Genomic DNA, 22354 nt, shown 5'->3' with positions numbered 1-22354 from the left:
GCGGTCCAGCTTTCCAATCTCTATCTCGGGCCACAGGCTCAGTGGCTCCTTGGTGCCCAGAGGCCGCCTTGCCTCCGGACCTTCTTTCCGATCTCAGTCATGATCACAAGCCATAGGCAAGGTGGCTCCTGGATCTCCGGGGGACCCCTTGCCTGGGGCCTGGCTTTCCAAAATTGATCACAGGATGCAGGCAAGGAGGATTATGGGTCCCGAGCCGCCGCCTTGCGGGAGGCCTATCCTTTCTATCATGATCACGATCATGGGCCACAGGCTAGGCGGTTCCGGGGAGCTGGGGTGCCACCTTGCCTGAGACCGGGCTTTCTAATCACGATCATGATCATAGGCCACAGGCAACGTGGCTCCTGGGTCCCGGTGTGCTGCTGTGCCTTCGGCTGGCCCTCTGATCCTGATCATGATCACCGGGCCTCCTTGAGTCCTTTAGTGCTGCCTTGCCTGCAGTTCTGGCTTTTAAATCTCGATAATGGGCTAAAGGCAAGACGGCTACTGGGTCCAGGTGTGCCACCTTGCCTGTGGTCCTGCTTTCCGATCTCAATCACAAACCACAGGCAAGGTGGCTCCTGGGTCTCCTGCAGACCCCTTGCCTGCGGCCCGGTTTTCACATCACGATCACCGTTCGCATTCAAGGAGCCTCATGGGTCCCGGCAGTCGCCTTGCCTGAGACCTGGTTTTCCAATAATGATCACGATCATGATCACGAACATGAGCTGCATGCAAGGTGGATCCTGGGTCCTGGTGTGCCACCTTACCTGTGGCCCGGCTTTCAAATCACAATCACGGGCCGCAAGCAAGGCATCTCCTGGGTTCCGGGGTAACGCCTTGCTTGTGGTCCACCTTCCTGATCTCAATCTCGGGCCAGAGGCACAGTGGCTCCTGGGTCCTGGTGTGCAGCCGTGCCTGAGGCCTGGCTTTCTGATCACGATCATGATCATGTGCCACAGGCAAGGAGGCTCTTGTGTCCCAGGGTGCCACCGTGCCTGTGGCCGGCCTTCTGATCATGATCTAGATCACGGGCCGCCTTGAGTCCTGGAGTGCTGCCTTGCCTGTGGTCCTGCTTTCAGATCGAGGTCAGGATCAAGATCACGGCTGCAGGCAAGGCAGCTCCTCGGTCCTGGGGTGCCACATTGCACTCGGCCCGGCTTTTAAATCATGATCACATGTTGACATGTAAGATAAATTCTCATATTTTCAGTTAACAAAACTTTTCAAATGTATATCACGATATAAAAAATTTAAAATCTCATTTTATTCATGTTCACTTTAAAAATGAGGCAAAGTAAACTGAAAAAGTACGAAACTATATTTTTCAAATGGGAATTCAGTGTAGTATGCCCACCTAAATTAGTTACTGAAGTAGCAAACTTAATGTATTATGAAGCCTTTTAATCTATCACTGTGGAACTTACATCACTGTACACAGTAAGTATACAGTATATACTAAGACACTAATAAAGAAAGTTACAATAAAAGATCTTACTATTTCCTTACTTTTTAATATAGAGACTGGCTTTAAGCACCTAATCTTTACAATAAATTTTAATTACTTCAACTATTCCTGCCAACATTCTGATAACTTTAATGAAATATTAAATATGCCTACATGCAACCCAGTAAAACCTGGAAAATATTTAAACTCAACTTAATGACCCTTTTGACTCACATCCTAGCCTAGTGAATATTTTCTACTCACTTCTTTCAACTGTATTATCAACTCTAAACATGTTAAATTTTTTGAAAGGTTATGCTTGCAAAGACTCAAGAAGAAACATCATGGAAGTGTTCAAATTTGTAAAATTCTTCCTTGCTAATGTGTTTTTTGAATTCGCCATTGTAACTGCAGAGTTAGGAGAGAAAATGCTGACATCACGGACACATTTTAACTCAAAAAGGCAATAGTGCAACACAGACAGTCCTACAGGGAAAGCAAGATGTAGATCACAAACAATGAAATTTTATTTTCTAGATACTGGTTGTCTAATTTCTTTAAAACCAATTTCTAGACATGATAGCTAATGGCATGCATTATAGGTAGAGTAAGTCACTTACTCAATTTAAGCCCTTGGAAATACCTCCTAGCAAGGCGGTCCTGGAAAGTAATACAGAACAGCCAACCTTTGTATCCAGCGTCTGTACCACCAGAAATCTACACTTCACTAGTTCATTGGGGCAGTTTTAAGGCCAGTTACACAAGAATTTTCAAAGTCTAAAGAGCACAAAATATATGATTTTTATAATGAGAATAGTTGTTATTTAATTTCTTTGAAAGAGAAATCTTCACCCAGGCTAGATGGCTCAGTGGATTGGAGTGTCTTCCCAGGCACCAAAGGGTCCAGGATTCAGTGACCAGTCAGGGCAAATACCCAGGTGCCAGGTTTGATCCCCAGTCTCAGACACTGGATGGGAGGCAACTGGTAGATATTTCTCACATATCCATGTTTCTCTCCCTTTCCCTTTCCTTCTCCCTTCCTTTCCCTCTGACATCAATTAAAAAGAAAGAGAAATCTTCAAAGTCAGAAAAACTAAAATGAAAACTCATAATTAAAATTATTTTAAAGTAATTCATATATGGTAACAATGTCCAAAAGGTTCCGGAGGAAAGGAAACAGCACATAATATATATATTAAAAAAGTAGCCATTTTGCTCTAGGAAGCAATATAAATATTTAAGGAATTTTCTACTGTAAAATAATCCATTTTCCACGTTATTAAAGTAAACATTAAAGCATTTGAAACTATACTAGTATACAGAAATAGGTACTTTAAACTTACTAAGTGAGAGGACCAAAGCTGAAAAGAAAACGTCAAGTGGCAGGTTAACTAGAAATTGTTAAAAGTTTAAGAGAGACATTTCCTTTGTATCCAAAAATGAAAACAAAATTAAACAAATGTAATATCCTCTAGTAATAAAAATAATCAAAGGGAAATGAAAAATACTAAGGATCATAAATGAAGCATAGGCTAAAAAAGATCCTCATCAGGTTAAAACCTTTCACTTATTTTTAAGAGGAAATACTAAACTTGCCAGAATAGGGAATATTATACTTCAACAGTCCTTGTTTTGGTAGGTGAGATACTCATTATGTCAACCTCCCCCTCCCCGCCACCCCTGTCTCCCTTAAAAGAAAAGAACTTATCTGGGATTGGAGCAGAAGCAGTGATTCTTCTCCAGTCCTTGCAGATGAGGTGCTCACCATGTCACAGCCCTCATTCCTCCTTAAGATAAGATGGCATGGCCACGCTGCACATCAGTAAGGTTAGCACAGCTGCCAGATTTTTTTGTGGCCACCCTGCACAGGTTTTTGTTTTCACAATATCTGGAAATGGCCTACGGGTAAACATGAGATAGAACACAGGTACATTCAAAATAAAGGAGCTGCAGCTTTCACAGAGAAAGCATCACTGATAGCCACACAGTCCCACTTCTTTATATGGATTATACTCATTGCCTCTTCGGAGAGCTGGCGTATACACTGCATGGTCCTTGGGATCCTATTTTATGTTCATCCACGAAGTTAAGTAGTTTAGGGACTCTGATTAGATTGACAGAGCAAAGGGGAACTCAGTATTTTTTTTTAGTTTGAGTTTTTTCAAGATGTCAAAGGTGTGACAGTCTTCCTAACAACAGGATCATCTGTTGTCTGTACACTTGGTTCCTTAAATATAATAAATATACAGTTGGGAAATGTTATTGTTTACTCAGCTATTTACATTCTATCCAATCTTCATTAGCTAGCGTTTACTCTAAGGAAATTTTAATGAGGCAGGCATGTGCTGTATTTTACTGAAAGCTCGAAAGGTCTAGTGACTGATGCACCATCAAGGTACTATTTCACTTGCACATTAAGGCAGACGCACTCTAAAGGACTATTAAGTACCACAAAAACTGTCCATTTTAGTTATAATTTTGTTGTATACTCCCCAGAATTCATAAGCCATAAATATTATTTTGTCGCACATCCTTTACAATTGCCATTAAAAACCCATATACTTTCTACACCCAGTGTTTGAAGTACATATTCTACAATCTAAGTATCAGTCTCTCAGGTTACTTTTGTCTAACAAACTGAAGGTACTGAACTGTGATCTATACAGAAAAGACATGAATTTGCAAACTGAGTTAAGAGTGATAAGTAGAATATGGTTGTAGATATGATTAATGATACAATTGTAGGAAATTATTCATGTATGGTTATAAAATAGAATACAGTTTCAAAAAAAACCATCAAAGTTTAAAATGGATTTAAATTATTCTGAATCGTGGTCACAGAAAAGGTAATTTTTATAATGTAGGATTCTTATATACACCATAAAAATACTGCTAATATGATGTGAGAGAGTTAATAAGTCTTATTCAATGTGTTAGTTTAAAACAGCTTTTCATTTTCCTAGTCTCTACATAATATGATTTATGCACAGATACTGGTTTTTGAGTCTGACAGAAAACCCCACTTTGTGATTCCACAGCTTTACCTCTAGGTTCAGTGCTCTTTCTTTTCGAAGAGGAGACAATGCAATACGCAACAATCCATGGTCACTTGCTAAGGACCGAAGGTCAAAATAGTATTGGGCATAGACACTGGTAGAAACGTACAGACGAAACCGCAGTAGACATATGTATTGCCTTTCCAACTCATTTCTGGGGAAGAAGGAAAACACAAAACCACCACAGGGCAATTTTAGTCAACATGGTTCTCTTCAATATTGTCATTCTAAGATAGTAGGTTGGCTCTGAGTTTAGTTTTGAATTAAATAAAGGCTACCCAGCTGGGCTAATACACTAATGTTCAACCAGGCAAACAAGGCTCAACCATTTGTGGTCCCCTTTGAGTTTGGGACAAGGGGAAGGACTTTGAGTTTGGGACAAAGGGAAGGAGGTTATGTCTCTTGTGCACAACAGCTGTTGACTAGGGGCTCAATTATCAGAGTCCCATTAGTGCAGCTGTAGGTTTCTTCTTCTTGCTCACTCTCAGGGCTCCACTCTAGTGCTCAGATGAAAGGAATGATGTATGCTGTTTCTTAGCCCTGAAGAACTTGCAGACATTTTACCAGGCTGATAGCAGGAAGAGGATTAGTAAAATAGAGATGTGCCAACAAAAGGACTGGGCACATCACCACAGCAACAAATGGATCCATTCAGAACCACCACTCTTATCTTTGAGGGGAAAACTCTTGGAAAATTATCAGACACCAAAAAACAAACTGAGGAAGAGACAAATCAATGGAAGCATGTACAATGCTCATGGACAGGAAGCATTAACACCTTTAAAATGTCCATACCACCTCAAATAATCTCTTTCAACCAAATTCCTATCAAGATGCCAATGCCATCTTTTACAGAAGTAGAACAACTAATCCAGAGTTTTATACATACCCACAAAAGACCCTGGACAATTCGTCACAGCAGTTGAGAGAAAAACAAATGAGGCTGGAGGTATCACACTACCTGATATCAACCTCCACTACAGGGTTATAGTCATCAAAACAGCATGGTACTAGCATGAAAACAAACATAGATCAATGAAACAAAATTGAAAGCCCAGAAATAACCCCACACCTATATGTTTAATTACTATTTGACAAAAGAGGAGACTTCATTCAATGGTATGAAGACAGTCTATTCAATAAATGATGTTGGGTAAATTGAACAGATACATTCAAACATTGAAGCTAGACCACTTCTTACACCATATACAAGAATAGACTCAAAATGGATTGTTAACCTAAATGTAAGTGTCAAAACCATAAAACTCCTAGAAGAAAACATAGGCACTAAAATCTGGAATATTTCTCTTAGTGCTTTGCTGATAGATTACCCTGAGCAAGCAAAATAAAAGAAAAAATAAAGGAATGGGACTATATCAAACTAATAGTTTTAGTATAGCAAAAGAAAACAGCAACAAAATAAAAAGACAACCCACTGATGGGAAAACATATGTGACATTGATATATCTAATAGGGGGTTTAATATTCAAAATTTATAAAAAACATATATAACGCAACACCTTATAAAAAACATATACAGCTCAATACCAAAAATATGAACAATCTAATTAAAAAATGGACAGAGGACCTGAAAAGACACTTATCCAAAGAGAGCATACCGATGGCTGATAGATAAGAAAAGATGCTTAACATCACTGATCATCAGTGATATGCAAATTAAAACCACAATGAGATATCCTCACACCTGTCAGAATGGCTATCATCAACAAACAGCAAGTGCTGACAAGGATGTGGAGAAAAGGGAACCCTCGTGCACTTTTGGTGGCACGGTATATTGGTGCAGACACTGTGGGAAATAGTATGGAAGTTCCTCAAAAATTAAAAATTGAACTGCCTATTACTCAGTGATTCTACCCCTGGTATATATCTGAAGAAAACCAGGGCACTAATTGAGAGGATATATGCACCCTATATTCACTGCAGTATTATTCATAATCCTTAAGCTGTAGAAGCAACTCAAGTGCCCATTAACTGATGAGTGGATAAAAAAGCAGTGGAATATTATGACTCATCCATAAAAAAGAATGAATTCCTGCCATTTGTGAGAGAATAGTTTGACCTAGAGGGTATAATGTTAGTGAAATAAGTCAGTCAGAGAAATACAAATAACATATGATTTCACTAAAAAGCAATATAAATGAACAAACAAAACAGAAGCAGACTCAGAGGTAAAGGGAACATTTTGATGGTTGCCAGAGGAGAAGAGGTTTGGGGGCGCTGGGTGAAGAAGGTGAAGAAATTGAGAAGTACAGACTGGCAATTACAATGCAGTTATGGGGATATAAATTACACCATGGGAAAGAGAGTCAATAATACTGCAATAACTACGCATGGTGTCAGGTCAGTACTAAAAATACTGGGGAAAACACTTCGCAAAGCACATGATTTTCTAACCATTATGCTGTACACCTGAGACTAATATGAAATAACTAGAATCCCGGTGCACAGATTTGTGTTCTTGCACAACCCGGGACCCCTCAGGGGATGTCAGAGAGCCAGTTTCGGCCTGATCCCTGCAGGCCAGGCCGAGGGACCCCACTGGTGCACGAATCTGTGCACTGGGCCTCTAGTATGCATATAAGATCTTTGGTTAATCTCTTCCCGCACTTCCCACTCCCCCATTCTCTCTGAGATTCATCAGTCTGTTCCATGTTCCCATTCCAATGGTTTCACTCCTGTGTTGAGCATCTGCCCAGGTCGCCAGTGCACATCATAACTACTGGCTGGGCAGCCGGTCGCTTAGGTTTCTCTTTATATATAGATATTGAATGTAAAGTCTTATTGAAAATAAATGAAATTTTGAAAACGGGGGAATAAAAGACCTGAACTGGTGGAAAGCGTTAAGAAAGGCCTGAAGGTATTTACATTACTGTTGTTTTTGAATCTGAGCTTCTACAAACTTTGCTACCAGAGAAATATACCAAATTATCACACAGATTATTACAATAATAACACATGAAGACATACTAATTAATGAGGAGTATGAAATGTCAAAGCAAATATGGATAGAAAAATGTATGTAATTTTATGCCTAGTTCAGTCCTCTGCACAATGGAACCTTTCAAAATATTTCTTATTTTGTAAACTTTATGGGGGCAAATAAGGTATTCGAAAATGGTTTGAAACTTCATCAAAATCTTGCCAACTCACAAGTTCTTGATTGTAATGCCCCTTAGCAATGAGAAGAAGTGAAAATTCCACATAGCCTCATCGTGCAGATACTTGTAGGTCAGAATAATCGCTCCCAAAACAATGCGTTTCCAGTTAGATGGGCAAATGTCGATTTCAGCATAAGATAAAAGTCTTTCTATGTAAACCTGCAAAGTAGAACACTGGTTTTTGATTCTAGTTCAGTTTAAGTGCTGTGATAAGAACTTTCAGGAATGATAGATTTCATCAGTTTTTGACATGCCTTTTATTCATAGCTTCTAGAGAGACTGCTTGGCCAGCCAAAGCCAGAGGCCAAGAAACAGTTGCAAATCAGACACTTCTACTGCCTACTTTCCCATGTGAATTTCCAGCCTGCTCACCAAAGAGTCGCTGGTTCCACTCTTGGCCCCTGTCAGGACTCATGCGGGAGGCAATCAATAGATGTCTCTCTCTCATACTGATGATTCTCTCTCTATTTCTCCTCTCCTCCCCTTTCTTTTCTACTTTCTCTGAAAATCAATGGATAAAATATCCTCTGGTGAGGATTAAAAATTTTTTTAAAGAGAGTCCCCCCAGTGGCTGCTGTGTGGTGCAGCAGGACAGGCAGTGCAAACAGGTGTGTCTGAGGCAGGTCTCTACAACTGTCAGGTATTCCTGGACTTAGTGCCTTTGTAAGAAACACACACGCACACCAAGGATAGACATTTCATATCCCCTAAGCCTCACATCTCCATCACGATTCTGTGAAATCCATCTCTGTCTTACACAACCTGAGGCTTGGTCAGTTCTGTTGGTTTCAGTTGGTAGCAGAGCTGCCAGTCTCTATCTCCCTGGTTCTCCTCTAAACCTGCCAGATAGCTGGTGAGATCTCATGATTTCTTCACATGTATTACATGTCTATTCTACAAAGAACTGGGTGAAGTTAACAGCTAAGCAAAGATTATAGAGGCAAGCTGTGATTTGCTGTTTCGTCAAAGGGTTCTTTGAAGGAGAATATGTTTACTGTCCGAGGTTATCAGATTGACAGCTCACATTAGCCAAAGGTGTTAAAACCCAACTGTATTTTAGAAAGCAAAAGGTTACTGAACATTATGTGCTATTAGTGAAAGTTTGCACCAATCTTCCAAAGCTAAATGCTCCCAGATATCCTAAGAATGAACCTCCTTGCAAGGTTCAACTGTCAACTTCTGGGAATAATTAGAGACATACACAACATTGGAAATCACTCAACTTTCCTTCATCACTTCTACAGATTTAGAATGTGCCATTACTCATTCATTTATACCACTTGCCCTCCTGTGTCAGTGGAATTGAGTTTCTCTTCTCACTGAGTTTCTCTTCACTCTTCCAGCAGTGAAGTCAATCCCATCCCACTTCTGAAGAACACCTCCCACAATTACCTCTTCTTGAACACTTTCCTGTGCCAGAGATTCTTCCTAATATGAATATATTTATGTGGTACCCATCCCACTCCCCACAATCCCTAGACTGCCTCCTCTCTGTTTGCTCACAGTGAATGCCCTGAAGCTGCTTCTCATCTCCCACTCTCTCCTTCACCCACTGTAATCTGCCCCTGGCACTGTCACTCGACTGAAACTACTACTGCTAAGGTCATCGGTGCGTGTGCACATACAAACCAGAGCTCTTCACCCCAGCTCCCCACTCCCTACGCATTCCCTAATGTCATGTGGGGCACTGCCATTTGCCTAGGTGCTTGGCCAAAGACGTCCAATTGTGTTGACCTGTTCCAAACTGTTAGCAACTCTTGTTATTGCTGCCTGTCACTGATAGTGAGTCTGCTTCCTAGTCTATTTGTCACTTCTCACCCATGTCAATGTTATTGCCCCTGACTTCTCGGCCTCCACTCAGACTCCCAGCTACAATCATTCTCCCCAAAGCAGCCTGGATAGCTTTTGTAATCAAGAGCACTTCCCCACCCTGCTCAACTCTGCCAAAGTGTTTCCACCAAACAAATAAAAATGTCACTTTCTCCCATGGCCTGCAAGCTGCAAGGCCCAATCAGGTAGCACTTGCCCTTCTAGGTCCACATGACCTACATTCTCTCCTCCCTCATTCCACACTCTGACCACACTGGCCATACCTCACTCTTACTCAAATACCAAGTATAAGTTCCCATCTCAGAGGCTGGCACTTATTCCCTCTGCACATAACGCCAGAGCTCCTCATCTTCCTCAGTTCAGTCAGGCCAGGGTCAGATGTCATCTCTTACAGAGGCTCTTCCTGATCACCTCTCTCAAGTAGCAAGCCCCTCTCAGCATGATATCACGTCACCCTGCTGTACCTTCGTGATATTTACTACTACCTGAGATATTCACCTTTTAACAACACTCAGTTAAAGAAATATTTATCTCTTCCTCACTAGGACAGAAGCTCCTTAAAAGCAAACACTTTATTCAACCATGGCTCTCCTCTATCCTCTGCACTTAGATCTGTAAGGACTCAGCTCTGAAGGAGAAATCATCAGGCATAGCTTAGGATGCTATCGAAAACAGGGAGAAACAATAAAATAGAAGGAAGATAAGCGAGGTTCCAGAAAGAGAGTGAGGTCAAAGTGCTCAATGCTGACAAGAAGTTGCTCATTCCATAAATATCCACTAAATACCTGCTGTTGTTACTCTTCCTGCTTCCATGCACTTTTTATTCACACATTTTCTCGGTATTGGAATAGCTAATACTAATTCCCTGCCAGTAGCTCAGATTCATGCTCGAATTCCACATATTCAAACGCGTGGCCTGGTGCATCAAAAGCGTGCATGGAGGGGGGTGTTCCCTCAGCCTAGCCTACACTCTCTCCAATTGGGAAGCCCTTCTTGGATGTCCAACTGCCAGATTAGGCCCAATCCCATGGGCCTAAACTGGCAGTCGGACATCTCCCTCACAATCTGGAACTGCTGGCTCCTAACTGCTCACCTGCCTACCTGCCTGATTGCCCCTAACTGCCTCTGCCTGACTGCCTGATCACCCCTAACTGCCCTCCTCTGCTGGCCAATTTGGTTCTGACTAGTCTCTTTCTATGCCAATCAGCATCAAAAGCTCTGCTTCCTAGGCAGCCATTGCCTCCTCACACTTCACCCAGATTTGGTTCTGACTGGTCAGTTTCTATGCCAGTCAGTGTCTCTGGGTCTATCAACAGAACCTGCTCAGAAGTGCGGCACTGATGAGCAGCCCCGGTGGAGACCTGGAGAGAAATAGAGATGCTGCTGCTGGCCCGTCTTGGAGAGAAAGAGAGAGGCAAGTGTTGATCAACAGCTGCCACACAGGCTATGGATCAGACCCTGCTTCTCTCTTCAGGCCTCTCTCTGGGCCTGGTTTGCAGTCCCCTCAGCAGTCAGTGCTGGGTCATAGTGCCTGCAGCCACAGCAGTCAGTGCTGGGTCACCACGGCAACCAAGTGCTGACTGCAGGACTGACTTTCGGTTGGCTGAACCTCCGATTATGACGAACTCAGGGTTTTTATATAGTAGGATGATCTCTAGAGATGCCCCTCTGTCTCACAGGTGCATCATCTTAATGTGTTTGAAAAGCACTCACCCTCTTCTACCCCAGATTCTCTCCTTGCTGAGTTCCCTAGCTCTTCAAGTGGGAGCACCACTCCCGCCTTTGATCAGCTGTGCTCAGCACTCCAGAGGGCTGGCAGATACGTGGAAAAGCCTGTGTCTAATCCAGTGCCCACTGAGGGGACTCTATTCGGAAGCACAGGCTGCCTCTCCAAAATTCTGACTGAACACTGACGGAGGAGGCACTGCACTAAGTACTCTTCCCTCAGACCAAGCAGGAGACTTTCCCGTTTAGGATTGTCCGAGGGAGGAGTGATACAATCCCCATTCCTTCTCACTAGAATGGACCACTCATTCCAAATGACACACTCTTTCCACAGGAATCCTGGATGAATGACACAGAGCCCCTTACACAGCTGTAGCTGAGCAGACAACCAGCAAAGCCCTTTCAGGTCCTACTGGCACTAGAATCCTGGAAACATCACAGGCAGGCACAAGAGGACAGCAAGGACGGATGAACACCCATCATCCAAGGAACAGAGAACATTGGGCTCTAGTTCTCAGTCAGGACACACATTACAACTGCCTGGGGAATGCGGCCTGCGACTCAGCTTAGACCTACACTGAACCTGACACTGCCTGGGGCCCAGAAGGTTCTGTTATTGCCCCCATCCGGCCCCATCAGCACACCTTGTATGTATGCCTGTGTGCACTGCATGTGCCTATGTCTCCTGAGGTCTGGAGGGAGAAATTGGAAACCTCTCCCTCCTGCTGCCTTTGAAAACAATTGCTTTGTGGTGAAAAAAGCAAGGACATTTTAAATCATGGTGATTATTAAGCTCAAGTGTGTGAACTTTTCATCCTTTGATAGGTTTCCCTTAATAAAGTTCTGAAAGAAGAACTATCTTACCAATGTTGTTATGGCATATCCTCCTGTTGCCTTAAAGGCAATGAAGAAAGGTCGAATAAATCTGTAAATTGATTCGGGATCAGGATTATGATGAAAGAATTCCTCAGGAACCTTTTCTTCCTGAAAGAAAGCATCCATTGAAGAAAAATATTAAGTACTTTTGTAACAACCATGTTCCACTTGTGCCCATGTGCCGCTTAAAATAATTTTGATTGGGTGACATGTATTTTAGCCTTTTAAATATAAATAATGGGACCTTAAAAAACAGCGACTGAATATTGACACTCAATAAAGATAAATACAGGCACAACCTCAGAATATTTATATATTCCTTTCCACCTTCCCCTACAGTATTCTGTCGAAATGTGAACTATTTTTAGGCTCCAAAGACTTGTTGGTTATCATGTCATACTTCTCTGCAATCAACTTTGAGAATGTAACCATCAGGCTCTAAGGCTGTGCTGTGCATACAGTGCTCACCAGCCACATATTGTTATAGAGCATATCTGAAGACATTTGAAAATTTTTGTCATTCTAATTAATTCAATATTTAAATAGCTGTTTAATTGTCTTCTAGAGATCCTGACATATCTATTAGGTTTATGTACAAATATTCATATTGCTTGATGCTATTGAAAATTTTCTTTTAAAAATATACATTTTTGTTTTTCACGCATGTTGTCCACTGTAGCTCACTAATTATACAAAGCTGAAACTCAGTTCTTACTGACCTATCCTATATAATTAAAGGGTAATAAGCAAATCGACCGAATGGCGGAAAATTGGTCGCTGTGATGCCCACTGACCACCAAGGGGCAGAGCCTCAACACAGTAGCTGACCCCTGGTGGTCAGTGTGCTCCCACAGGCGGAGTGCTGCTCAGCCAGAAGCCAGGCTGATGGCTGGCGAGCACAGTGTCTGTGGCAGGAGCCACTCCCGCCTCCGCGGCAGTGCTAAGGATGTAAGCCATCAGTCAGACATCCCCTAAGGGCTCCTAGACTGCAAAATGCACAGACTGGGCTGAGGGATCCTCCACCCCCAGTACATGAATGTCACCCACCGGGCCTCTAGTTTCTTATATAACATGAGAGGCTCAGTGCACAAAATCCGTGCATGGGTGGGTGGCTCTCAGCCTGTGCCCTCTCACAATCTGGGACCCCTCACGTAGGGTCCCTAGGCTTGACTGGTGATGAGGCCCTATTGGGGCTTACCTTCTCCTGGCTACGGGCAGCTGGCCATGCCCCCATTCCTGCCACTGCTTGCCATTGGTGTGGCATTGCCAACCCCTACCCCATCACTTGGCATCTCCCTCTGCGGACAACAGGCGTGGGGTGTGATCATTGGCTGGCCTGGGATTTCCCTCTGCGGGGTGATCACTGGCTGGCCCTGCACACCCACCACCACATTGCTAGCCAGTGGGATGGGCCTCCCTCTGTGGGTTGATTGATTGTAGGGGCCCCCAGATCAATCACTCTGCAGAGGGTGGCCCTGCCCACACACAACAGTGCTGTCTGTAGGGGTAGCCTGGATCTTCCTCTTTAGGACAATTAGTCGTGGGGCTCTGCCCACCCAGCTGGGGCTCCACAAATGGTCACCGCCCAGAGGATGGCCTGGGCCTCCCTCATTGGGGCGATCACGGAGTGCCACCCCACCCCGATCGATCGCCCCGCCAGCCAGAGGCATGTGTCTCCCTCTTTGGGGCCTTGGCCTCCCTCTGTAGGGCGATCATGGGGCGATGGCTGGGCCCCCTGACCAATCACATTGCACCCACCTTGGCAGGCCTGGCACCAGTGTGTGTCATAGCATGGTCATCCAAAGTTCATCTGGAAGGTCGTTCTGCTGTTTGGTTGTTTGGTCGGTTTGCATAGTACACTTTTATTATTATAAACTAGAGGCCTGGTGCATGGATTTGAGCACAGGTGGGGTCCCGCGGCCTGGCCTACGGGGATCAGGCCAAAGCCAGCTCTCCAACATCCCTCGAGGGCTCCCGGACTGTGAAAGGGTGCAGGTCAGGCTGAGGCACCCCTCACCCCAGTACACAAATGTTGTGCACTGGGCCTCTAGTTTCTTATATAACACTAGAGGTCTGATGCACAGATTTGTGCACAGGTGGGCTCCCCTGGTCTGGCCTGCAGGGATCAGGCTGAAACCGCTCTCCAACATCCCCCAAACGGTCTTGGATTGCAAGAGGGCAGTTCTCGGGGTTACACACCCCAGAATCGACTCCCTCCTCTCTGATTGCGGGTTCATCACCTGAGAACCACAGCTGCCAAGTCACAGCAACTCAGTAGCATCTGCATTGAGTGTCAGCCCCCTGTTGGTCAGTTGGTGCCATAGCTACCAGTTAGACAGTCGCTTATGCTTTTATATATAGAGATTGCTTTTGTAAAATAATTTGATACAACATGTGATGGGGAAGAAAACTTAAAGGAAGGTAATGTGAACTCCAAGCTGGAGAAAGTAATTTTTTACTAGTGATTAATTTTGAAGCAAATCAGCATGGAATAAGCACAACTGTCTGAGAGAAAAGGACAACCTCAATACAACTGGCACTTACTGTGACAGGATGGAGTCTCTCATCAAAAATGTCCTTGGATCTATTTGCATCTCTAGAAAACAAGAACGTGATTGAAAAAAAACTAATCCAGGAATTGTTGTGTTAGCAACACATCTGCTGGGAGTAGAGGGGGGTGGAGGGAGCTTAACCTTCAACAAAGAAAGTCCTTCTACAAATTCTTCTCTTAGATCCCGTAGGAATTTTCTGACCTCTTTTTATTCAGCACATCAAATTCTCTGAAATTTTTTCTACAATGACCTGTCAGAGCTGCCTTTATAAGCATTGACCCTCCCTAATAGGCAACGCTAGGCAACCAAATCGATGGCCAGTCCTCTAACCTCTCATTGGCAGACACAGGAACATTTTACAACGCAGTAGTAGTGGGCAATTCTTCATGTGAGAATGAGATTCCTGTTTTTTTTTTTCCACTGTTTTTTCTCTTACTAGTTTCCTATATTATATTCTTCTTGATTCTTTACAATAATCTGAGGTTAAAATTTGCCTTTGTATTTTAGAAGTGACCACTCTATTGATTTGAGGGGGAAAAATGGATTGGCTGCCTCCTATACATGGAACTGGAAAACTAGCTATGTGGCCTTACAGTATTGAACCTACAACCTAGGTATGTGCTGCCCTAACTTGGAATCAAACCTGCCAGCTTTTGGTGTACAAGACAATGCTCCAACCAACTGAGTGAGGGAAACCAGTCTTCTGGGGGTTTTTAGGTTTAATATTCCACACTACTACACTCTGCTCATTTACACAGTGGTTCTCCAAGTGTGTTTTGCAAGCTTCAGTGGTTCCACTAGACCATTTCCAGGAGACCCAGGAGGCCAAAACTGTTTGTATAGAAATATTAAGGCACTGCCTGCATTTACACTGACATTTGCAATGACTGGATAAAAACCAAAGTCAGTAAAACTGGTTTCTGAGCAAGAATCAAGGCAGGGGTCCCAATCTGTGCTAGTAGTTATTCTATTCTTCACTGCCACTTGTTGACAAGAAATATGCTTTACTTAAGCACATCTTTGATAAAGCAGTGACAATGAATAATGTAATTAAAAGTTGAATCTTCTTTTTATACTCTACAGTGGTTCTCAACCTTCTGGCCCTTTAAATACAGTTCCTCATGTTGTGACCCAACCATAAAATTATTTTCGTTGCTACTTCATAACTGTAACGTTGTTACTGTTATGAGTTGTACTGTAAATATCTGATATGCAGGATGGTCTTAAGTGACCCTTGTGAAAGGATCATTTGACCGCCAAAGGGGTCGTGACCCACAGGTTGAGAAATGCAGCAAGGGGAAGTATGCATTAAGCATTTCTGCATACTGAAATGTGGTTGTTAAGGAAAAGCACTTGGAATTAGTTGTGAGATGAATGCCCTACTGTTCTCAGAGAATAATATTTTTATTTGATAATACAAGTGTCGTGCACTCAAGACTGAAAAGTGAGTCTGTCACTTCCAGGAAAATAACTTATACATTTCTTGCCAATTGCACAGTTCCAGCTATCAAGCTCAAAATCAAGATTGGGGAAAACTTGTATCCTTTTTGTAACCTAACAGTTTTTCAATACCTAAAGTTTTTTCTGGGAAGACTGGTGGTTATGTGATGCTACCTAACAAAAGTGAGTTTTGATACTGTAAAAAGAAATGTGAGCTGATACTTTCCAAATGACCAATGCACAATGTTATTTGAAAATTGCTTACAATTTAAGAGATTCATTTAGCATAGAAGATGTATGCATGGGTACTAATTTAACAGAGACCTTAGTACAAGTTCAAGGATAGGATTTAAAATTCCATTGTAACTAATTTCAGAAGACAGGTTCTGTAGACTTCTGGTATAGTATCAAAGAATATCCAAAATTATCTGAAGGCTTTGAAAATACAAACTTTTCTAGCCATAAAGATACATGAGGCTGGGTCTGCATATTGTTTATTCAAAACAAATTATTGAAATGACTGAGGTAATCACTAAGGATTGAAGACAGGGTGTAAGTGAGAATCAGCTGTCTTCTGTTGAACCAGACATAAAGAGATTTGCAAAATGTAAATAAGTGACACAATTTCCATTCGACCAATTTATTGTGGAAAATGATTCTCTTTTATAAAGAATTTTGTTACCACTATGACTTGCTTTCAGGGGTGTTTCTGCCCCCCAGGAAACATTCGGCCATGGTGGATACAGCTTTTGTTGTCAAAATGGGGCCTGGGAAGATTATGCTACTGGCATCTAGTGGGGAGAGGGCAGGGAAGCTGTAAACACCCTGTAACGCTCAAGGCAATCCGCCACAACAAAGCAGTATCCTGCTCAAAATTTCAACAGTGCTATAAAAACCATGTTTCAACATACAAGGAATTCATTTTTAAATTCTCAATTTTAATTTCTAATACAGTAAATATCAATATAACCCACATAAACAAATTTTCTTCAGGATCCTCAATAACTTATGCATTAGGAGTACTAAGACTAAAACAAATGGTTCATTTCAACAATGTAATAAGAGCACTATAGCTTACTCCAATAATATCCATAGTTAAAATCTAACACTAACTTTATATCTTGTAAGTTTATTAGCTAGAATAACAAGACTGGTTTTAAAACTCACCTCTTCTTTATGTGGTAATATATTGCTAGTGCCAGGCTGTGGAGAAAAGAAAAAGTAACAATTGACTTTATGTCAGGTCTGAAGACAGGTTTGAAAAGGGTTGTGGTGGGGGAAGACCATCCCCGCTGCCCAGTGGCCATGAGATCCTCATTCAGAAAGTATCACCCAAGCACTTTCTGCCTTGTGGTAGTTCTTTGTCAGTTACTAAAATTAGGAAAACCAAAATGCTAAGGAATATGCTGTTAGAAGACATGTTTTGGGTGATCATTATAACATATAAGTTATTACACTCTTGCCCTATCTTTTGCCTTTCTACTCAGAGAACCTTTCATCCTGTACAAGTTAGATCTACTTGCACACATGCTTAAATTTAAGCCACAGTAGTTTTTCCACCTGCCCACCTATTTTCCTTCTTCCCCTAAAGTTAAATAAAATGCTCTATACCGAAGAGTATCATTTAAGGTCACTTTTACATAATTGTTAAGAAAATGTAATGGCAAATATAAGAATGCAATGAAGTAAAATTATACACCGTGTAGTATTAAAAACATTTATTTCCATATTAGTTTAAATAAAATTTTAATGAGCAGATGTAAGTCCTCACATACTGCGTAAGTTCCTATATCCCTATGTTATTCCCAGATGCTGTGTAACATGAAACAAAGGAGTGCTGTAGATCAAGTTATATGCTTTTTCTCTTTGCCCCAAATGTCAGAAATGAAGCTCCAAATAATTGAGGAAAAGCAAATCTGAATTTTATAACTAGGTTATAGAATATTAGCAGTTGTACAAAGGCCTGTAGCATTGTTAGCATCAAAGATGGGCACTTCTGTAGTGCTTCAAACAGTTTCATCTTCAAAATGATTTTAAAATCATAGAATTTGAAGCATATAAGCTGAAAGGAACCAATGAACTTGTGATGATATTTAACTCAACAACCCATTTTACAGAGAAAGTAACCAAGGCTTAAAACTGACTTGCTCAAGGTCCCACCAAGAGTGAGAAGCAGTTCTCCTTCTTCTACCCTCTACCCAGGCAGTGTGGTTCCCAAGCTTGGCTGTGCATTGGGATCATCAGAGGAGTTTTACAAACTGCCTTCTTCCACCTTGAGATGCTCTGATTTAACGGGCATTGGTTAACTTTGGAAGCTTCTCGGGTGATGACAAAGTGCAGCAAAGTTTGAGAACACATGAAGTAGAGTTAAAATCAAAATCATCCCAAATGCTTTTCTCCACATAAAAATGCCTTCCATCCCTCCTCAGCTTATCAGAAGTCTTGTGAGAGTGACAGAGTGTGTTAGGGAAGGAGAAATGGAATGCATGTTTTTAGAGACACATTTAGACAAAAATTGCGTAAGTGATTCTAATAAGGCTCACCCATCCCATTGAGAACAATGCACTATTACCCCAGAATAAACATTTTTTCAAAACCATTCCTAAAAGCTAATGAGCTCTATTAATATTCCAACTAAACCTTTAATTTACCAATAGTAAATGTACTGAATGATCATTTTCAAAACTTGATAAGAGCAAATGAAAATTTACTGTACTTCCAAAAATTAGACGAATTTGGAGGGAAAAGGCGTAACACCCACTTGTCTAAGTAAGGCTAATCTTCAGAACAACTCTTGAATTATATATTGTAACACCAGAATCATCTAATTCAAAAGAAGCTATGAAATGCAGCCAGAAAGGACTGGTTTTTACTCCCGGATTTAGTGGCCAGACTGAAGAAAAAGACTCAGTGATTGTGAGTTGGTGCCAAAGCTCAGGACTTTAGAGAGAGACGGGCTCCAGTTTTGCTGAAACTCAATTTGATCTCTACTGTTGTTATGAGAGAAGAAACTTACATTATTATGATTGTGAACTGGCTGTTATAATTAAAGTAGAAGTTACTGAGAATTTAAGTAGCCAAAAAAGCTGATACAATATAAACAAAATTAAGTTTATAAATAAATTATGTCTTAGGACTGAAAAATAAAATCAGGAATGAGGATTTTAATATTTTCAGGTAGAATTTCCCAAACTGTGTTCTGGAAAGTCAACCCTCTCATCCTGGAGAGACACCAATAATGATCCTTGGACAGCGCCAATGTGATTCAGGAAGCTCTACATCCAAGTTTTGGTTTGATTTTGCTCTTAAGTAAGCTTGAAAGTTTCATATTAGGGTGTTTTTAAAGTGCATCTCCAATTGTGGACTATGAACTCACAGAATTTAATGAATAGTTTTCATCATCATGACACTGTTATGTTTGCTGAAGCGTAAACCTGACTGTGACTATGTTTCCCAAACTTCACCTCTCTCATGATTTTGCTATATATGGATCGATATAATGTAGTTTCTTGAAGATGTGTAAATATATATCTATACATATATATATATGACTAAATTTAATTCATCTATGAAATTAAAACCTCAGTTGAACAAATTTAACCCTCAAAGAAATTATTTTGAAAAGTTGTTCCTTTAGACTGCTTTGATGCATTTTTCCTGGAAGGAGAGTGCATTTCAATATAGAAATAGTGCAGGAAAAAAGAAAGTAGGATGGGGGAAACCTGACACAATCCAATGAACTGTAATTGCAGATACACTCTGGTGCCAGTAGGGGACAAGCTGTCCCTTCTTCCAAGAGCAGCTTCCAGGGTAGTACACATGGTTTTAGGCCTGTATCTCATGAAGAAATACTCTATTCCAGAAACATTCGGTAAAACGCACCTCTCCTTTCATTGGTTCAACAATGTGTCAGGAACAGTAATGCCTCAAGTAAAGATAAACACTTTGGGGGGGATTTTTTAATTGTTAAGTGGGTTTCCCTTCTTCCATCCACTCTAAGATTAAAATGGAAGTGGAAATCTATAATAATAAAAGGATAATATGCTAATTAGACCAGACAGCCAAAGACCTTCCGGACATCCTTCCAATGACCTTCCGGATGAAGCAGGGGCTGTGAGGGCTGAGGCAGCTGCCATGGCTGAGAGGGCTGAGCCCCTTGCACGAATTTCGTGCATCAGGCCTCTAGTCAATATATAATTGACACCAGTGTTTTAACCTGAGCACTGAAAAGGACAATAAAATGAAAGTTTATATGGGCAGGATAAGGGTTCTGTCCCCTATTTGTACTCACCACTGCAAGGTGATTTTCAAATCAGACTGAGAAATAGTGCTGTCTACAAATACTGTAGCACACGAGCTGTACTTTTCCCTAAGGTGACCAGGAGACACCTGAAGGGGAAGGGGAAGAGGAGAAAATATCACAGTAAGTTAAACCTACAAAAGTGTGTTTTTCCTTGGTTAAAATGTCAGACAATTAAGCATTACAATTGTTCTCATACCCTATGAACTGCTTCAGTGCAATACCATGTGCAGCTCTACAGTAAACACACTGCATGCTCTCACTTCCAATGATGAGAATTGACGAGGGGGTCATAAAATGCTGCCCTTGACATACTACCTATAATCCAACTTGGCAAACACCTTTGATTAATTCCCTTTATAACAATGTAAAACATTTAAAATAAGATTTTAGTGTTTTTTCCTTGAGAAATGAATCCTGCCAAGATTTCTATTTCTACTATTTATTTTCTACATTAAGACATACTGCCTTCTATAATATTGAAGCAAGAGCTTTTACTGAAGTACATAAAAGCAAATAATAAATGTTAGTTCAGGAGACAGTGTGAAAAATACATGTATCTGAGGCAGAGGTGTGTGTGTGCTGGGGCTGGCCTGCGGCTCACAAGTTAGGGACCAGAGTTCTCTCTGGGCCTCAGTTTCCTTACCTTGAGAATTAAAAAGTATTGTTTTAAGATTCTCTCACATCCAAAAATAGATCAAACAACTCTGAGAATTTAACTCTCTCCTCATGCTGAAATAAGACTATTATTACATTACTCAAAAGAGAACCTCAGATAATACGGTACTTAACATGATATTACGAATTCTACTAGAGGCCTGGTGCACAAATTTATGCACAGGTAGGGGTCGCTTGGCCTGGCCGCTGATCAGGACTGATTGGGGCCACCTTGCCCAGTCCTGATCCTGGCTGATCAGGGCCGACCAGCCAGGGTGAGGGACTATGGGAGGTTGGCCGGCCGTGGGAGGTTGGCTTTGGGAGCACACTTAACACCAGGGGCAGTTTCTGATTTGAGTGTCGGCTCCCTTGTGGACAGTGGGCATCATAGCGATTGGATGATTGGTTGTAACGGTCTCTTAGGCTTTTATATATATATATATCTATATATATCTATCTATCTATATATATAGATAGATAGATAGATATATATAGATATATATATATATATAGATATATATATATAATCTAGATCCAATGAACAAATTCATGTACGAGTAAGGTCCCTCATTCAGGGTCAATTGGGGCTGTGGGAGGTTGGCAGGGGGGACAGGCCATGAAAGGTTGGCTAGCCACCCTGATCGGGGCCATTGGGGGCAGCTGACCAGGGGGAGAGGTCATTGGAGGTTCCAATCAGGACCATTGGGGCCAGCTGGAGGGAGGAAACGTGGGACGGTGGTCGGCCGGCCTTGGGGAACGGCCATGGGAAGTTGGTTGGTCAGCGGGAGGTGCTGCAAAGGGTTGGCTAGTCACTCAGGGCGAGGGCTTGTGGGAGCTTGCCAGGCCCAGGGGAGAGACTGTGGGAGATTGGCCAGGCCATCGGGGCCATCAGGCTGGCTGGCCGGTGGGGGGAGGGTTTGTGGGACGTTGGCTGTGGAAGCACACTGACCACCATGGAGCAGCTCCTGCATTAAGTGTCTGCCCCCTCGTGGTCAGTATGCATCATAGCTACTGGGTGTTCTGTTGGTTAGGCTTTTATATATATAGATTCCCTAAGCTACATGATACTTATCAGGACCCTACCTTACTCAGATGCTCTCTCTGACTACAAGGCCTTTTTCTTCCACTTTTTCTCAGCAAGGTTAACCCCACTTCCCATCTACCTCCAGGACACTTTTGCCAACAGCCACACGAAACAACTGCTCCTTTCTCTACTCTCACACATCTGAGTTACTACTTGTTACTCGGTATCAACAGCTTCCAGGGCATCCCCCTCATAAAAAAGTGAGCTTCTC

The 22354-nt window shown here is 42.0% G+C and overlaps 1 protein-coding gene across 1 annotated transcript in view; it reads right to left on the bottom strand.

Moving 5' to 3' along the window:
• Positions 1-3232: 3232 nt before the first annotated feature.
• LOC139016479 (cyclin-Y-like protein 1) overlaps positions 3233-22354 on the bottom strand; it is a 40479-nt gene continuing 21357 nt past the window's right edge. Inside the window, exons 4-10 of the mRNA XM_070424608.1 lie at positions 20394-20491; positions 17270-17305; positions 14655-14706; positions 12099-12218; positions 7672-7838; positions 4489-4654; positions 3233-3343 (exon numbers count right to left, since the gene is read on the bottom strand). Of these exons, the coding sequence (XP_070280709.1) occupies positions 3233-3343; positions 4489-4654; positions 7672-7838; positions 12099-12218; positions 14655-14706; positions 17270-17305; positions 20394-20491 (750 nt within the window). The remainder of the gene's footprint in view (positions 3344-4488; positions 4655-7671; positions 7839-12098; positions 12219-14654; positions 14707-17269; positions 17306-20393; positions 20492-22354) is intronic.

Source organism: Myotis yumanensis, unplaced genomic scaffold (assembly GCF_028538775.1).
Source record: "Myotis yumanensis isolate MYYU_CA2020_CCGP unplaced genomic scaffold, mMyoYum1.0.hap1 SCAF_1, whole genome shotgun sequence".
Classification (NCBI taxonomy): Eukaryota; Metazoa; Chordata; class Mammalia; order Chiroptera; family Vespertilionidae; genus Myotis; species Myotis yumanensis.
The sequence above is the reverse complement of the archived record's forward strand: the minus strand, read 5'-3'. Positions and strand labels throughout refer to the sequence as shown.